This window comes from Manis pentadactyla, chromosome 15, assembly GCF_030020395.1.
Source record: "Manis pentadactyla isolate mManPen7 chromosome 15, mManPen7.hap1, whole genome shotgun sequence".
Taxonomy (NCBI): Eukaryota; Metazoa; Chordata; class Mammalia; order Pholidota; family Manidae; genus Manis; species Manis pentadactyla.
This window is the reverse complement of record NC_080033.1, coordinates 80936782-80953504: the sequence shown is the minus strand read 5'-3', so window position 1 is coordinate 80953504 and position 16723 is coordinate 80936782. Positions and strand designations below refer to the sequence as shown.

General features: G+C 60.1%; 1 protein-coding gene across 1 annotated transcript; it reads right to left on the bottom strand.

Moving 5' to 3' along the window:
• Window positions 1–9830: 9830 nt before the first annotated feature.
• Window positions 9831–13940, bottom strand: FOXF1 (forkhead box F1). The gene is made up of 2 exons (XM_036924183.2): window positions 12889–13940; window positions 9831–11444 (listed from the first exon to the last, which is right to left on the bottom strand). The coding sequence occupies exons 1-2, from the start codon at window positions 13871–13873 to the stop codon at window positions 11284–11286; spliced, it is 1146 nt and encodes a 381-aa protein (XP_036780078.2). The 5' UTR covers window positions 13874–13940; the 3' UTR covers window positions 9831–11283.
• Window positions 13941–16723: the final 2783 nt, after the last annotated feature.

Here is a 16723-nt window from a genome sequence, read left to right as displayed (position 1 = left end):
CTGGATCTCAGTCACACCCCGGGAGCCGTGTCCGATCCGCCGTACGTCCTGGGTTATCCGTCCTGGTTAAGCCGCATCGCTTGGGTTTTCTGTCACGTGCAGCCAGAATAACCCAGATGTATTGACATCGAGATCCTGTGAACGAGTTTATCATTTTTGTATTCGTGGGACATTGATCAGCATAGGGAAAGCAAGCAGCCAAGTGGCTGAGATAGGAGGCTGACCCCCTGTGCTAAGACGCTATCCATGACTGTCAGAGTCCCAGCAGGGCTTCCCCGTGGAGCTCAGTAGGGTGCACGTGAATGCCCAGGAACAGGCGAGAGCAAGGAGAAGGGATTTCCCCTTCTGGGGGGTCAGAACACACTCTGAAGCTTCAGAACCTAAAGCAGTATGGTGTCGGCGAGTCAGCACATCAGTGGAACAGAAAAGAAAGTTCTGAAGCTGGTAGGAATCAAGAACATAAGATTAATTACAAAGGGAGGGAGGACTTGCTTAAGACATGGAATGAGAGCTGCTGACTGTTGCTATATGAAGGGTGAGTAAAACAACTTGGATTCTAAATCTTACTGCCCATGGGAATAAATTCCCGGCTGTTCAGACATCTAACTGTAATAGGAAGTACAAAAGAACTTGGAGATAATGCAAGAGAACGTCTTAAAATGTTGGGATAGGCAAGGGCTTCATAAGCAAGACCCTGAGAGTTCATTCCTTTGTCCCCTTCAGAATATCAGGTTTTGATTGGCACAGAAATGATCCTTCCAAGATGAGCTCTCTGAAGAACACTTTTCCAGGTAGCCAATTAACTAGTGCAGTTTATGCAGTTATTAGTGTCATCCTTTTTAATCCTGCCAAATGCAACAAATAAAAGTCCCTCTTAAGCTGTATAAAAATATTGCCAGTGAACCAGCTGCCCCCTAAGGTGAGTTGGTAAAGCTGTCAGCATGGAAGATTCTTTGCTTTTCTGGAGTGTTTTGGGTCAGGCATGTAATCCATGTCATACTTCCAGAAAAGGGGGTGGGGGAGTCAGTGGCACAGTGCAGTTTTCACATCTGGAAAAGAATCTCCAACTTGAGGAGAAAGGCCAAGCTGCTTGGTGCTCTGTTTCTGCCTCCTTCCTTCCTCCCACGGGCTCCTGAACGCCACCACGCTGCCCAGCAAAACTGATTCACGGCTGGCCGTCCGGCCGTCCGGCCGAGGCACCCCTGCCCTCGCTCAGCTCTCCCTGGTTGAGCAGCAGCGCTGTGACGGGACGCTGGCCTCGAAGGGGCAGCGTGCGCATCGGCATTCCGCAGGCTTCTCATGGAGGCTGCGTGTGTGTGAAGGCATCCAGAAGACACACACAGTTCATAGCTTTCTCTCAGCAACATGGAGTGGTGGCAGGCTCTCCAAACCTCTTGTTCTTCAAAGTGTTTCAGCAACAGACCCAGTCCTGCTGCTTGTTGAAAAGATGATACGCACGGGATTCCTACCATGCAGCAAAGTGGCTGAAGGTGAGCTAGAACTCCAACAAGCCTCAGAAACTGTTTGGGGGACATCGGGAAAGGAATGATCCTGCACCCTAAAGACCATTGTGATTTCTTTGCTAATATCTGTCCCTGTGTAGATTGTTTTACTCAGTTTCACCCAAGTCACTTTTGGAATGACAGCCAGAAGTATTTACAATACTTGTCTCCACACCTGAAGTCAGTCTGGGGTTCTCGGGCAGTGACCGTCTGCCCTGGTCCTTAGCGTCTGGCTTCCCTGGGCAGATGGGTGGGTGCTCCTGTCACATGTTCCCTCTGGGCCAGGCCCCGGCACTCGCTGTCTCAGCCCCCCCGATTTCTGCAAATGAGACTGAGGCCACTCAGGAGGAAGTGAGCCCCTACCTGGTCCCACAGCCACTTTTGGCAGAGCTGACCATCACAGATAATCGCCCCAAATCTCTTTCCCCTTCTATACCCCACTTCTCACACCTGGGCCCCCCTGGGCTGGAGGCTCCCCAGTGCCAGGGCTGCACACCCCTGTGGGCAAGAGTCAAGCCTTTTGGTAAGAATTGGTTCCATGCATGAAAAATGGATGGAAAATGGATGGCTGTCATAATGGAAGAAAGCTGCTCTCAGAAGGCTGAAGGGACTCGTTCAGGGGCACAGCCCCACTCCCGCTCCAGCCTCTGCCCTGAAGAGCAGAGCTTTGCTCCCCTCACTGCCTTCCTCTCCCAGCAGATGAGCAAGGACAGTGCTGTTTACACCCTGCACGCTCCCAGAGGTCTGCCACCCTTTGGGCACCAGTTGGCCTCTCACTGTCACCCGGTGACCCACGTACCTCGCCCCTGTCGCCACCTAAGTGGAAGGTGGCGGGTAAAGGTGGAGCAGGACTACCTTGGGGAAGGGCAGGTGCAGCTGAAACCACAGAGGAGCTCGCCTTTGGAGAGAGGGTGGAACGTCAGGTAGGACGGCAGGGGAGGGAAGACGCACCACCCTGTGTGCCCTGCGCCCCAGCAGACGCCGGTAACCCGCTGGGCGCTTGCCGGCCAGCGTGAGAAACCTGCACTCGGCGCGTTCAGAGACCAGGTCTGGGTGATCTGACTTGGCATGAGATAATGAAGCTTTCTGCCTTTGTGCCAAAGGCGCAAAGTGAGGATTCCTCCCCGGCCCCCAGCCTCTTGGGAAGCCTCACCACAGGAGCTGCCCCCGGCTAGCTCTGGCTTGCAGATGGCTCTTTCCAAGGGTTCTCTTCTGAGTCCTATGCCCCTGCCCGCGGCAGAAATCACTGAACGGAGATTGCTAAACCCACTCCCCCATCTGGATCTCATCCAACCAGAGTTCCAGACAGAACAGATACCCCTAAAACGAGGACCATGGACTCTAAGCCATTTTTAAAACTTCTTTGAAGGGAGTCCTGGGGAAGCCTTTCTCCAAAATAAATCTTACGTAGAACTCCGTACATGAAAGCTGGAGGAGGTTAGTGTGTGGTGAACAGGCACCAGCTCCCACAGCACCCTGGGAGGGGCGCTGCCCACCTGAGCCCACCGCCTTTCCTCCTGCAGCCCAGGGAGGGGCCGGCAGCCCCAGCTGGACGGGCTTCTGCCAGCTGATGCTTCCTCCTGATAAGAAATCGCTGTGTTCACTGAGCTGTTTTAAATGCTGTGGACATAGTAAAATGTGGCCGCAAAGCTCTCCTGAACTCCATGGAGAGAAGGGGGTGCCCACCCCCTCGAATCCGGTGCCGGGATAGCCTGGTTAACAGGCTGTGGCCGGAGTGCCCCGGGACGCTGCTGGCTCGCACGCGGAGTCTGAGACTGGCAGCTCGGGGTTCCTCCTGGAGCCGGGCCACCACACCGAGCAGGCCCGGGCTGTGCGCAGAGGCCCACCCGGCAGCTGTGCGGGCGCTCCTCTCGGAGGTGGGTCCTCTAGCCCGGAGGCACCTTCTGGGCCGATGCCCCTAGAGCACTGCCCAGATTGAAGTCTGGCCTGCAGTAAATGACTTTTGCTGCTTTAAGTTTGGAGGGTGATTTATTCATTAATAATCAGTTGCATAATTTCATTGATATTATAATGGTATTCATATATAAATGATATGTATAAATAAGTACATATAACTGAAGCTATAATGTAAATTTAAATTATGTAGATGTGCAAGTGCGTGTTTCACCTAATCATCATGATCACTCCTGCAGGGCATCCCTGCTCAGACGGATAATCGAAGTCCAGAGAGGACCCAGCTGGCCCCCACCCCGCCAGCTAGTGCGACCTGCAGCCAGGGGTCGCGTGTAGCTGGCCATGGACCGAGCCAGAGCCAGTCACCCATGTGTCTTCCTTCACTGTGGAGTATCTCTACCTTGCCACCTGTGGTTGAAAGAGGCCGACAATTGCGGGAATGTTCCAGAAGAGGAATGCAGTGGGTGGGCTGATTTTCCCTGGGCACACAGCATGCCAGTGTGGCAGAGATGCCCTTGACCCAGGTCCACTCAGCTCCAGAGCCTGCGGGAGCGTCCTGGTGTCTACTTCCTGTGGCGTCTGTCCCCTGCCTTCAGTTCTAGCCCACATGTTGCCCTGTTGCTGCCCCATGTATGAGGGTCCCGGCCAGGTGTGCCTCTGTTTCTTGAAATAAACCCCATATCTTCCTGCATTTGTAGATGAGGAAACCGAAGCGCTGAGTGGAGGTGGCTTGATTCTGGTGGTGGCAGAGCCCCTCCTGTCCCCCTTGCCCCCCGCCCCTGGTGAGTCCTGGTCACTCTGCCAGTCCCTGTTACCCTGTGTTTGTACTGGAGACCGCCCTGGCAAACGCAAGCAGAGACGTCTTCGGGTAACCCACACTCCTGGTCCCCTAGCAGGCAGGATTTCTTCTTGTGAATGGAACCCTTTATTCGCTGTCCATAAATCACAAAGGCTGAAATGGGAGTTGACATGCGATCATGTAATGTGGACATTTTGCACTCTGGATGGCTTGGAAGCAGTGAACTCAGGCTCTGAGGTGCTGAGTTGTGAGCAAACTAAACACCCTCCCCACCCTGGAAAGCAGATTCACTCACTTAACCCTCAGAAGAACCCCACGAAGTTCGCATCCCATTTTCCAGGTGAGAGACGCATGGCTCCGAGAGGGAGACGCATGGCTCCGAGAGGTTAACTGACCAGGGAGCTGGCCTGCAGCCCCAGGGCCTCTCTTTGCCAGCGTGTCCCCTGGGGAAACACTGGCCTTGACCGCCAGCAGGACCTCAGGGGTGCCTGGGAGCCACAGTGGCTTGTGGGGGCACCTGAGAGACGGTTCAGGGGCGAGGCGCACGGTGTCGGAGCCCTGCCGCCAGGGTGTGCAGTGTGGCGCTGGCTGTGTGTCCTCGGGCAGAGTGCCCCGTGCTTCCGTCTCACAGCCCATAAGCCCTCCCTAGATTTTTAATTCCCTTCGGCCTCGCCACGGTGCCCGGGGAGGGGTGCTCCTGCCGTCATCCCGGCTTTACAGGTGGGGACGCGGAGGTACGGAGGCAGAAGCACGCGCCCGGACTCGCCAAGGCAGGCGGGCGGGAGGCCCCGGCCGGTGCTCCCCGCCGCCCCCTCACGGTCTGTGCTCAGGGCCCTCGGGGCCCTCGGCTCTCTGTGTGCAGGGGGATGTCTCCTGGGGCCGACGAGCCGTGCAGGGACGGGTGTGGGTGGGGACTGCGCTCTAATCACTTTTCTAAGGTTTATTTGCTTTATCTTAAATAAGCCCTATCATTTGTGTAATTAGGAAAAGGCGAAATTAATTAGTTAGCTAATTAATCCCAAACTAGCCAGCTCTCTAAGGTCAAAGGGCCTGAAACACCAGAACCGGGCACCTGTGCGCACGTCTGCTGTCCGGGTCAGGCCACGTCGCTGCCCCTTGGGCTGGACGGGGTCGATGCGGTCTCAACATGCACTCTGCCAAGTGGGCAGCAGGTGGCGCCACCTCCTCGGGGAGAAGCAGCCACGGGGCGCGATCCCTGGGGCGGCGGGGGCGGCGGGCTGCCTGCTCTCCCAGGGAGCGTCCCTGACCCTGAGCTGTCCCCCAGGGAAGGCACCACGGTGAAGGCCTCACCTCCCCAGGTGTCGCAGCGGGCCCGCGGCAGCTTGGTGCGCTGATCTAAGGCTGGCTTTGGGGGAAACTTCTATCCTTCTCCAGGGGACATCTGAGGACATGGCGCCCTTCCTGGTGGCCGTATACCCTAGACACAGTAAGTCGCGTGGTCTGCACCGCCTCCCTGGTGTGATGGCGCTGGTTTTTACAAGCTGCCACGGAGGGGCACCTCAGCTGTTTCTCCCCAGGCCACCTCTCCCTGCACTGCCATCCTGCTGGCAGAGAACTGTAGAAAAGAAGCCATGAAGTGTGGCCTCCACGTGGCCCCAGCGATTCTCCCCTTCTGGGAGGCTCACACCTCCTTTACCCTGGACAGCCAGCCCACGACGCTGTGAGAGCCGGGTGGGGCACCTTGGTGGCCGGGTGCACACCCGCATCGGGAACAGCGCCAGCTTTCTGCCTCTGCTTGGGGCTCAGGGTCGTCCTCCTTTGGTGTTTACTCTTCAGGGTGTCAGTTTGACCCCAAGCTTCCTGGTGCTGGAGACCATACACTGGTCAACCTGTGGTGACGGGTGTGTTGATTTTATGGTTGCAAATGTCGCTGGTCCCTCTCTTCCTGCCCATCTCCGAAGCACGTAAATCAGTATGATTGTTAAGGCCCCTGACTTCTCTCTGTCCTACGATAAGTCAGAGTCCCATTGGGCTGGGGCAGGTGGCTTGCCTGCAGGAGAGCCGGAACAAGGGCCTGTCTCCTTAAACAGCCCAAAACTGAAATGTGGTTGCCCAGAAGATTCCAGAAGCAGAGCAAAGAGGAGCAGTCGGCCTTTCTTGCCTTGAGCTTCAACTTCTGTTCAAGTTTCTCCTGCTAGACTAAGGGAGCGCACAGAATTGAAGGACAGTTTCATGGGGCCACATCCCAGAAGGGAGATGAATATCAGGACCTGAGCTGAGGCTGCCAAGACATTTTCCCACCCTTATGAACGTGATGGTAGGGAGGGGTCTGAGAGGTGCTGGGCTTGGAGACCCCAGGGCCCTGGGGCACCCCTGCCCATTGCCGTCTCCCTGGTGGAGGCTGACAGCCAACAGAAGCTGGATCTTGGACCAAACTTCAACCTTCCTCATTTTTCCCTAGGATGGAAGAAAATGGGTGCACAGGAGCCACATAGTACAATGGCCAAGGACACAGGCTTTGGGGTCAGAAAGCCCACCTCTTACCAGCAGTGTCTGGAGCAAGCCCCCTACCCTGTCCCAGCTCAGTTTGTGCAACTGGGAGGTGGGAGCAGCCCAGGATGGCCCCAAGACGACGCCTGAAAAGTGGAGCTGAGATGCGTGTGGAAGGAGGCCGCTGTGAGGCCTGCACACGGCACAGCTCAGAGCGTGAGCAGCGCACTGCTTGCCAGGCTCCCGTTCTCGCTCACGGCTGCTTAGTCTCCAGGCTGCTCCGGCAGCTGGCGGGAGAGAGCAGCAGAGGCTGTGCCGAGCGGCCTTCCCCAGGGTTTCTCAGGAACCCAGCGAGCACCGGAGGAGACTGACCCTTAGCCAGACGAGTTCCCGGCCGCACTGAGAACCACCTCACAAATGCAGTTGCTGGGCTTTGGGGTCTGCTGGCCTGGCAGTAAGGAACGCCTAGGGGTGGGCTCTTGTCGGAGCCCCATACCCACCCCCATTGCCGAAATTCCCTCTTGAGCCATGAGGAATGGCCCAAGGGGAGGGGAAGTTCAGGTGTGGCCTAGGGGAAGATGGGCCTTTCAGTGGCTCCCAAAGCCGGTGCCAGTCAGAAATCCCTGAGCAGGGGACCCTGTAAAATAGGGATTCTTGCACCTTGTATGACACACAGCACGCCTCCTCCCAGGTGCACACCAGACCTCTAGGGCGGGAGGGTGGTAAATGGCCGCTCCTGTCTGAGCAGCAGGAAGCCCGGCCAGCCTCTTGCTCCTGACAGGTGTCCCCTCGCTGGCCACCAACCCCCAGTCCCTAGGTCCCCAGGGCAGTATTATGAGGAAATCAAGGCTCAGAAGTGACAGGGCTTGTCTAGGTCAGATGGGGGCAGCAAGGACTCCAGCTTCGTCTTTCCACTACCTCCTGAGGGCTGCTTGCCAGCTGGCGGCTGGAAGGCGGGGAGCCAGGCCACCACCCTGTTGCTACCCCAGCCCTCCAGCCCCAAAGGGAAAAGAAAACAGTGGGCCACAGTGGGCCTTGTGGGCCAGGTGCCTTCCCATCTGAAGTGCACACCCTGAGCGCCTCCCAGTTCTGGGGGCTGGGGGCTGGGAAATGGGCCTCATTAGGAGCGGGCTCCGGGTGGCAAGGGTGGGCTGGCCTGCAGTTCCGCCTGCCCGCGGTGGCTGGGGAGCCCGGCGGCCGCACTGAGGCCCATCTGCAATTGGCGAGCAGCTGAGGTTTGTGGCGCCCAGGCTGCTGGCCCGCTGGAGAAAGTCCTCGCAGTGTGTAATCCACGGGCAGACACTTGGGGCACATATCCTTGCCATTTCCCTCCCTCCTGGGGAGTCATACACTTAGGGCATCTTGACTACATGGTTCCAGGATAAATTTCTTGAGGTATGCGAAGAGATTTTGAATCAATTCTACCTAGTATGCGCCTATGCTAGACCAACACCCATGTGCACAAGCAGGCAGGGTGCGTGAGTTTTCACCAGACTCAGAAGCGCCTGTACATTTTAAGTTCGTAAATTGCATCTGCCGGGCAAACCTTGTGGCAGCGCAAGGCAGTAGGAGCTTTGCCCAGGTGACCCATGCTTAGAGCGAGCCCTTGAGAGGACAAGACCCAAGGGAGCACGATTCCCGTGCAGCGGTGGCGTGAGCTTTCAGATGCGGGTGCGGACGCAAGTTTGCAAGCAGATTCTGGCCCTTTGGTTCTTGCCCGGGGCCAAGCTCTCCTTCTCAGTCCCCAGGGCGAGACCAAGACAGAGGCAGGCCCACTCCCAGGCTCCCCGGCTCGGTTTTCAGACACAGGCCCCTCTGGGTGCCCCCCACCCAGCCTGGCTGGGAGACGGGTGTGCTAAGAGGGCCCGCAGAAATGCAGGCGCCGCTTGTGGGATGAACAGGAAGCCCGTATTTGCGGCTGCCCTGGCCTCTGGTCCGGCGACCCCAAAGCCACGCACAACCAGGGTGCACGGAGCCTCTGCTGGTCGGAGAAGCCTAGCGAGTGGGCACACGGCTGGAGTCGCTGCGGGAGACAGAAGCGTGCCTCCGTCCTGCCTGGGGCACAACCTCCCACAGCCCGAGGCGGCTGTCTGGGTGCGGGAGCAGGTTTCCCCTGCTGGAGGCTCTTCTCTGGCCTTGTTTCCCGGGCACCGGTGGGAGGCCGGGGATGCGCAGAGGTAGCCTCCAGCTCAGCCCGGGAGCACAGTGCGTTCTCTGCCCTCTGCAATTCAGCTCCCGGAGCTCAGGGTCAGGCGCGTATGGGCAGCAGTGCGCGGCACCCGGGGGACGCCGGCCCGTCGCTTCAGCCCACCCGAGACCCCAGGGACGGAGTCGCCGGCCTTTTCCTGTCCCCTTTATCTCGGTATTATAGACAGCTGTTAGTTGCGGACATTAATTGCCTGGGCGAGTTTATCGATAATTTTTGATGTAACAGAGCACCGGGGAAATTACCCTCACATCCAAAACGTCAAATTTGAGAAGAACCAGGTTCAGAGGCTCGCGACCCCACGGCGCGAGGAGGCTGCGGTGGGTCCACAGCGGCCGCGCCGACAACGGGGCTTGATTGCGCCTGTTTCCCTAGGCAGCCGGGAATCGGAGCAGAGAGGGGGTCGGTCAGAGGCGCGGGCTTTAAGGTGGTCGCTCCCCCGAATGGTTTAGGGCGAATGTCACCGGCTCGGGGGACGTGCCTGTCGGCTCGCACTCCCACCAACGGCCATTCTCTTGCTCAGATTTTACTTCTCATCTGAGGAAAACCAAGCACAAGGCACCAAAGAAAAAACTACAGAAAGAACCCTCAGGGATGTTTCATGATTTATAATTACTGGAATATGGGAACATTGGGGTCTGAAGCTCAGAAACTCTTCCTGGTGGCAAAAAAAAGTAAAAAACACAATTTATGTATGTGTATTTTTAAATGCATAACATGGTCTTCCCTAGGGGAAGGGGACACAGTTTTTCTTACAACATTTGATTATTTCTTTAAAACGAGAAATGGCATTTAGAGGGGCAAAGGGCTCTTCTTAAAAAGCAGAAACCAAGAAAAATTGTTATTCCTGTCCAGATTTCACTTCTAATGTGAAATGAGTGAAAAGAGGAGGATTAGCTGAAAAGTAAAAAAAGAGGGAAAAAAATATTCAGAATCATCCATATTTTAAATTTAAAAAAAATGTCTAGAGCTCCCAAGCCAGTTTCTGTGTATATTTTGGGGTTTGGAAGATATTCCACAATCCCAATCCCAATCGGATACTCATGCGATTTTATTTCTAGTTGATACAATGCTAAAGGCCATGTACAAATGTTACACATTTTTATTTTTGTTCTTTTTTTTAGGAAAAATACACAAAAGGCAAAACATCCTCAAATTGTCGTTTTATACAGTGCAGGAGATTTAAAATACGTGTCACCACTGCTGCGCCCCAGCAGCCAAAATACTAAAAAAGGGGGGATAGTCCTTCATTTTATATATATATTTATATAAAACATATGAAATTTGTTTTTACACAGATGGGACTTTGTTTCAAATTTACAATGGATATCTAAAAAGAAAATTCTACGCGGCAAATATTGCCAACAAAGTTACACCATTAATACTGATAAACGGAGGCGCCTATGCGGTGTTTGGATTATTAGGGAAACAAAGTAGAATAAATAACAGGATGAGCCTTGCTATAGTTTCAAAAAGTGCCTTAACCTCTCTGCGTCGTCGCTGCAATCCTGACCGGGCACTCCCCGCGTCTCCCCGGGCCACCCCGTCCCACGGCGCGCCTGCGGGCGCCCCGCTCTCACACCAGCAAGTTCACAGTAGAGATCGGGAGACAGTCGGGTCTCGAGAGAAAAGACACCCACCAAAAAAGCCAAACTGGAAGCAGAAACAAACCCAAAAAGCCTGAAGGGAGGAGGACGAGGCAGGCGGCAGGGGACGCAGAGAGGCCCGGAGAGAGCGGCCGCTCCTGGGCCCATCTGGTTTCTTTTTTAAGATGAAGAGTGGCTTCAGAAATGCAAGTTGTTCGCACAAAGAATCACCTGTGGGTGAGCGGAGGCCCTCGGAGGTGGGAGGGAGGGTGTGATTGCTTGCCCCCTCCTTCCTTGCGAAAGATGGCTCTGAAGGAGACTCGCTGCCAAGATACTCTTTCCAAAAAAATTAAAAATAAAAAGATAAATACTCAACCAAAAAATAAAAGTATTTGATCACGATGGTCTTACGTGTTCGCCTTTCTCCTGAAAACCTTCCCCCACTCTTCCGACCGGAGGGGAGGACAGGGGGAGACTGCAGCAGAATTCTTGTTTCCGTGTTGAGGATTTTCCCCCAACACAGCGCCTTCTCGGCTGGTTTCGATTGAATCAAAAATCAGTAATTATTTACCAACAATTGCAGTCCGATCAGGCCCCACCGCCACCATTTTTAAACTTTTTGAGGGAGTGGGGAAGGAGGAGCCGACCGCGGCGCCAGGCCTTCTTTGCCTTGGGGATTCCTTTCCAAATAATCCGGTTGGGGAGGCGTCAAACCCTTTTCCTCTGTGGACCGTTACACCTCGAGAACAGAGCAGTTTATTGCGATGGGTTCTGAGGTCCCTGGGCAGGGCCCACCCGTGCCTGGAGGGCCCTGTGGCTGCAGCCTCACATCACGCAGGGCTTGATGTCTTGGTAGGTGACCTGCTGGTGGTAGTAGGAGCCGCCGCTGGCTGAGTGCATGGACGAGGACGCCATGGTGTTGAAAGAGAAGACAAACTCCTTTCGGTCACACATGCTGGGTGACTGGGATGCATACCGAGGGATGCCTGCAAGGGGAGGTGACAGGAGGGACAAGGGGGGTAAAGAGTTAGCTTCCGGGGTCTAGCGTCCAGGCGGAGCAGCAGTGCTGCGGGCGGGGAGCACAGGACAGGCCTTCCTGGCTCCGGCGCATGGCACAGCCTCCCTACACTCCCCCGTGGTGCCCAATCTCCCTGAGTTGCCATCAGCCAAGCAGCTGGGAGGTTGGGCCCTGGGCTGTGCGCCCCTGTGGAAGATCCTGGGACACCCGTGATGATCGAACCCTCTCTCTCTGCAGCTCGGGCCTCTTCTGCCTTGGACACGGAGCTCCGGTCTGGAGCTTCCTGAGGCGGAAGGGGGGAAGGGGTGAGGCGGGTCGCAACGGGGCCGACAGATGCCAAGGAGGGCCTGTGGCGGCCTCCGCCTCCAGGGCAGCTCACTGCCTGTGCCTGACGTTTGGGCACCCACCTCCTAACCCCAAAGGCTGCGGAGACCCCTCAGTGCGAAGCCAGTGCAGGAGCGCGGAAGTGGCAGGGCCGTCACCAGGGCGGTTTCTCCCCAGCAAGGGACCCTGGTGGAACAGGGTCTCCTGCACTCCCCGGGGACAGCTGCGGCAAGCAGGGAGACCCCGGGGGGTGGGGAGAGGTGGCCCTCCGGCCTCCCACCCGTCTCCTGCCTCCACAGGCTGCTGACAGCTGGGCCCTGAGGCCCTTGCTCAGTTTGCCCAGGGTCTCTCCAGAACTAGGCCTGGGAGCTGCCTGGGAGCGCCGCCGAGGGCTCTTCCGGAGGGAAGATCCTTCTGCATCCTTTTTCTCAGAGACGGGGGTGTTTTCTGGGGTCCTGGAAACCTTCATCTTGAGAAACAAAGAATCTGTGGGGCCTGCGGCTGCGACCCTCGTCTGGGCCTGGCTACAGCCCCACGCTGCCTGTCACCACAAAATGCCCCGGACTCAGTGTTTGCAGGGCGGGTCTAGTTCCCTGAGAGCCGGGCCCAGCGGCTCTAGGCCTGACTCTTCCGTTCTGCCCAGGCAGCTTTCCGAGTGGCCCCCCAGGGAGGCTGAGCCAGCTGGCCAGAGCTGGGCCCCTGCTCCGTCCTGGGAACCTGCTGAGGTGTGAGGGGACTTAGGGACCCAAAGGGCATTAGATTATCGGAGTCTGAGCCTTTTTTTGTGAAGACAGGGCCTACCTGGCCAGGCTCGGAGTGGCCAGCTGCTGGGAGTTGGAACAGAAGAAGAGACAGGATGAATATCAGTCCAAATTGGGGGCCTCCAAGCTGCACACACTCCTCAAAGGGGGGTGGGGGAGGTTGAGACACCCTGGGGAGCTGACGCCTCCCCGCAGCTCTGGGGTTGGCACCCCAGGGAAGTGGCCGCCGGCCCCGGCCCAGGGCGGTCAGCGGCTCAGGGCCGGGCCCAGCCGTGCACTCGCAGATGTCCGCCTGCCGACGAGGGCAGCCCTGGCCTCCCCACTCACCTTGCAGCTCAGCCGGCGTGTTGTGGCTGTTCTGGTGCAGATAGGGCTGGTCCAGGGAGTGCGTGGAGAGGCTTCCCGACAGGGGGTTGGCCACGGGGTTGGAAGGGGACAAGGGCTGCTGCTTGATGTAGGAGGCGCCGCTGTTGAGTGCCGCCGAGGCTGAGGGCGGCCAGGCAGCCGCAGAGCCGGAGTAGACTGCGTGCGGCTCCATGACCCCACCGGCAGCCCCGGGCAGCAGCGGGGAGGCCGGCACCGAGCCGTCGTGGTGCGGGTATTCGCCGGCCGCCGCACCGCCACAGCTGCCCATGTACGCGTGGCCGCCGTTGGAGGGCAGGTGGGGCACCGAGTGGCTGGGCAAAGCCATGCCGTCCACGTTGCCCGGTAAGTGGCCGTTCATCATGCCCAGGCCACCCTCGAGCGCCAGGCTGTTGGGCGGGCACGAGAGGCCGCCGGCGGGGCTCTGGAAGCCGTAGGTGTCCGGGAGGTGGTTGAAGCCCAGCCCGTTCATCATGCTGTACATGGGCTTGAGCGCCTGGCATTTCCTTCGGAAGCCGCGAGGCCGCCGCCGAAAGGAGCCCTCCTCGAACATGAACTCGCTGGCCGGGTCGATGGTCCAGTAGTGGCCCTTGCCGGGCCGCCCGAGGCCCTTGGGCAGCTTGATGAAGCACTCGTTGAGCGAGAGGTTGTGGCGCACCGAGTTCTTCCAGCCCTGGTAGGAGCCTCGGAAGAAGGGGAAGCGGCTCTGCAGGAACTGGTAGATCTCGCTGAGCGTCAGGCGCTTGGTGGGCGAGCTCTGGATGGCCATGACGATGAGCGCGATGTACGAGTAGGGCGGCTTCTCGGGGCGCCGGATGCCGGCGTTCGTCTTCTTGGCCTTGGACGGGCCGGACGACGCGGGGTCCATGGCCGCGCCGCCTCCCCCGCCGCCGCCGCCGCCGCCGCCGCCGCCGTGCGGTGGCTGCTGCTTGTCGGGCGCCGAAGACATCGGGTGCCTGCTGCCGCCGCCCTCGCTGCCGCCGCTGCTCTGCGCCGCCGCCGAGCCGGCAGGAGGAGGAGGAGGCGGGGGAGGGGGCGCGGGGGAGGGGGCGGCGCGCGCGGGGCCGGCTGCGCCTCTGCCGTCACCGGCGGCCACCGCTCCGAGCGGGCGCGGCGCGCCCTCCCCCGCGCGGCGTCCTCCCAGGAGCTGCCGGCTCCGCGGGCGGGTGGCGGGGGCCCCCTCGCTCCCCGGCCCCCTCCGCCCGCCCCTCTCTCCTCCCTCTTTCCCTCGCGCCCTCCCACCGGGGAAGGAGCGGAGCGGAGGCCGAGGGCCGCCTCCCGGGAGCCCGGGCGCGGGCCGCGCAGAAGCCCCCCCCCACCGGCTCTGAGGGGGAGGGGGGAGGCGCCACCTCGGGGCCCGCGCGGAGCTGCTCTCGGTCCCGCCACCCGCGGCGCTCGGCTCCGCGTCTCCTCCCGGCCTCTGCTCTCGGCGGCGACTCGCGGGCCGGCGTAAGACCCTCCAGGAGTCCCTCCCCTCGCGGCCCCCCTCCGGGCCCCGCGTCGGGGGGCGCTTAAAGGGCCCCCGCCCCCGCCTCCACCGACCTGGCGAGCAAGTGCTACTGTGCCCTCGGCCCGCGGCTCGGCCCCGCAAAGCGCGGGCCCCCGCCTTCCCGGGCGGCGCGGCGGGACACGCACCCCGGGTCCCGGGCCTTCCCCGACGCGCGCAGCCTGGTGGCAAATCGCAACGGCGGCGGCGGCCGCCAGGTCGTGGCCATCGCGGGGACAGCCGGCCGGGCTGCGGGTCCCTCGGCCGGCAGGCGTGTGTTCCAGCGAGGGACCGCCTACCCGCTCTCCCCGCCCCAGGAAGGACTGCGCCGCGCCCGGGACTTCTCGGGCTCGCCCAGCCGCGCGCAAGCAGGCGGGCAGCCGCTGAAGCCGAGCGCGAAGGGAAAACGAAAGCGCAGGGCGGGTCGCAGGCGCTTTGTCTCCGGCGGGAGCCGCGGGGCCGAGCGGGTGTGAGCCGCTGGCTCTGCGGGGACCACAGCCCTACAGGCTCCCCGAACAAGGGCCCCCGCTCATTCGCTCACTCACGCACTCGCGAGCCCATGCACACGCATGCACTCACTGATGCAAGTGCAAACCCGGTAAATTACACGGACCCAGACACGCAAGCTCACCCACTCGTGCGTTCCCACTCAGGGCACACGGCGCTCAGGCATGTGCGTGCCCACTGATGCGCTCATTCACGCACACACAACAGGCACACGGAAGCTTAAGTTCGCACATACCTCCGCTCATTTACACTAGCTGCGCTCCGATCTGAACCCACACGTAGCCTGGTTGACCCTTCCTCACCAGCCCCCCTGCCTTCCGCACACTGAAAACCCCCGCCTATTTGGCCCCTATGTCCTGGGGTCCCAACTTTCCAAATACACGTTGCAGTATCTCGAAACTGGTAAAGGCCCTGGCAGGAAGTTTATACGGTTCAACATAAACGCATTCTGGGGGATTCTTTAATAATAATAATGGAGAGTTCCGCGTGCGCAGGGGGGGAGTTGGCCTGATGCCCCTGTGGGCTCGGCCTGCCGCCGCGGCGGGGGCCCCTGACACTGCACGCCAGGCCAGGTTCCGGAAAGCCGTCCGCGTGGGCAGGGAGCGCGGGCCCGGGCTGCCCTGGCGCGCCTGGCTGCCCCTAACTGGAGCCTCACACGCACGGCCTCCCCCGCGGACCTCGTGGCCCTGCGGCGCGGGGCTGGCACGAGGTGGGGGGGGCTGTGGCGCGGGGTGCGGGACGGCGTGGGAGCCCGGCGCAGCGCGACACGCAGGGACCCAGGTGAGTGCTGTTCGCGGCCAGACTGCGGGGCACCGGGTCGGCCTCGCGAGCCAGGGCCCTGGGGTGGGACGAGGGAGGCGAGGGGTGTTTTCGCGGGTCGCCGCGAGGAGCCAGGACGCCGTGCCCTGGCGGGAGCTCGGGCGAAAGCCCCGGGCCGGCTCAGACTGAGCCCGCGCGCGGCGCCTTTCAAAGCGCGCCGGCCTCCAGGGTTTCTCTTGCCTCCTGTCCCCCGCGGGCCCCCCTCCTCGCCCAGACGCCTTCAGCCTCGGCGGCAGACGCCTCGTCGCCTTCGGGGCGCCTGGCACGTCCATGTGAGGAGCTGGGGACTCGCGGGCGCAGCGTGCCAAGTGATCGCCGCCTTCCCCGGCGGAGCCGCGCTCGCGGAACACCAGGGAGCCCCTTCTCCGCGCCGCGCTTCCAACCGGCTCTCGCGGCCTCGGCTCGCGCGCAGGCTGCCCGGCCCGCCCGGGGAAGGGGTGAGGGTGGGACGTGAGGGCGTGTGTGTGTGGTGGTGTCCTCGCGCAGATGGACGCGCACCGGCAGCCCACCCACTTCACGCCGCCAGCCGGCACCCACAGAGCACGGGTACCCTGCGCACTGTGCGTGGCCTTGAATACATCTTCCCGGCGAACACCCCTCACCCGGCTCGGGCGCTCCCGGCCCTCGCGCGAGCTCACGGGGCTGCCCCGCGAGGACACCTTTGGTTAAAAGCACACACCTGCCCTGTGCGCGCGCCCACGCACGCCCTGCCGCCCACGCCGTTGCGCGCTGTCGCTCCACCCGCGTGTGTGTCCACGCACACAAGCTTTCGCACGGTCCTCTCTCGCTTTTTGTTTTGTTTTTGTTCTGCCAAAGGGCAGCTGCCGGCTAGGAGGCCCTGGGCGGTGCGGGAGGGAAGTTCCTGCGAGGGGGTCGCTGCCGCCAGCTGCTGGGAGCGCATCCGGCAGGGAGGCTGCCCCACTCCCAAGCCAGTCAGAGGTGTAGCGCGTACCCCCGGACCCCGGAAAGTGACAGGAACGCCTCTCC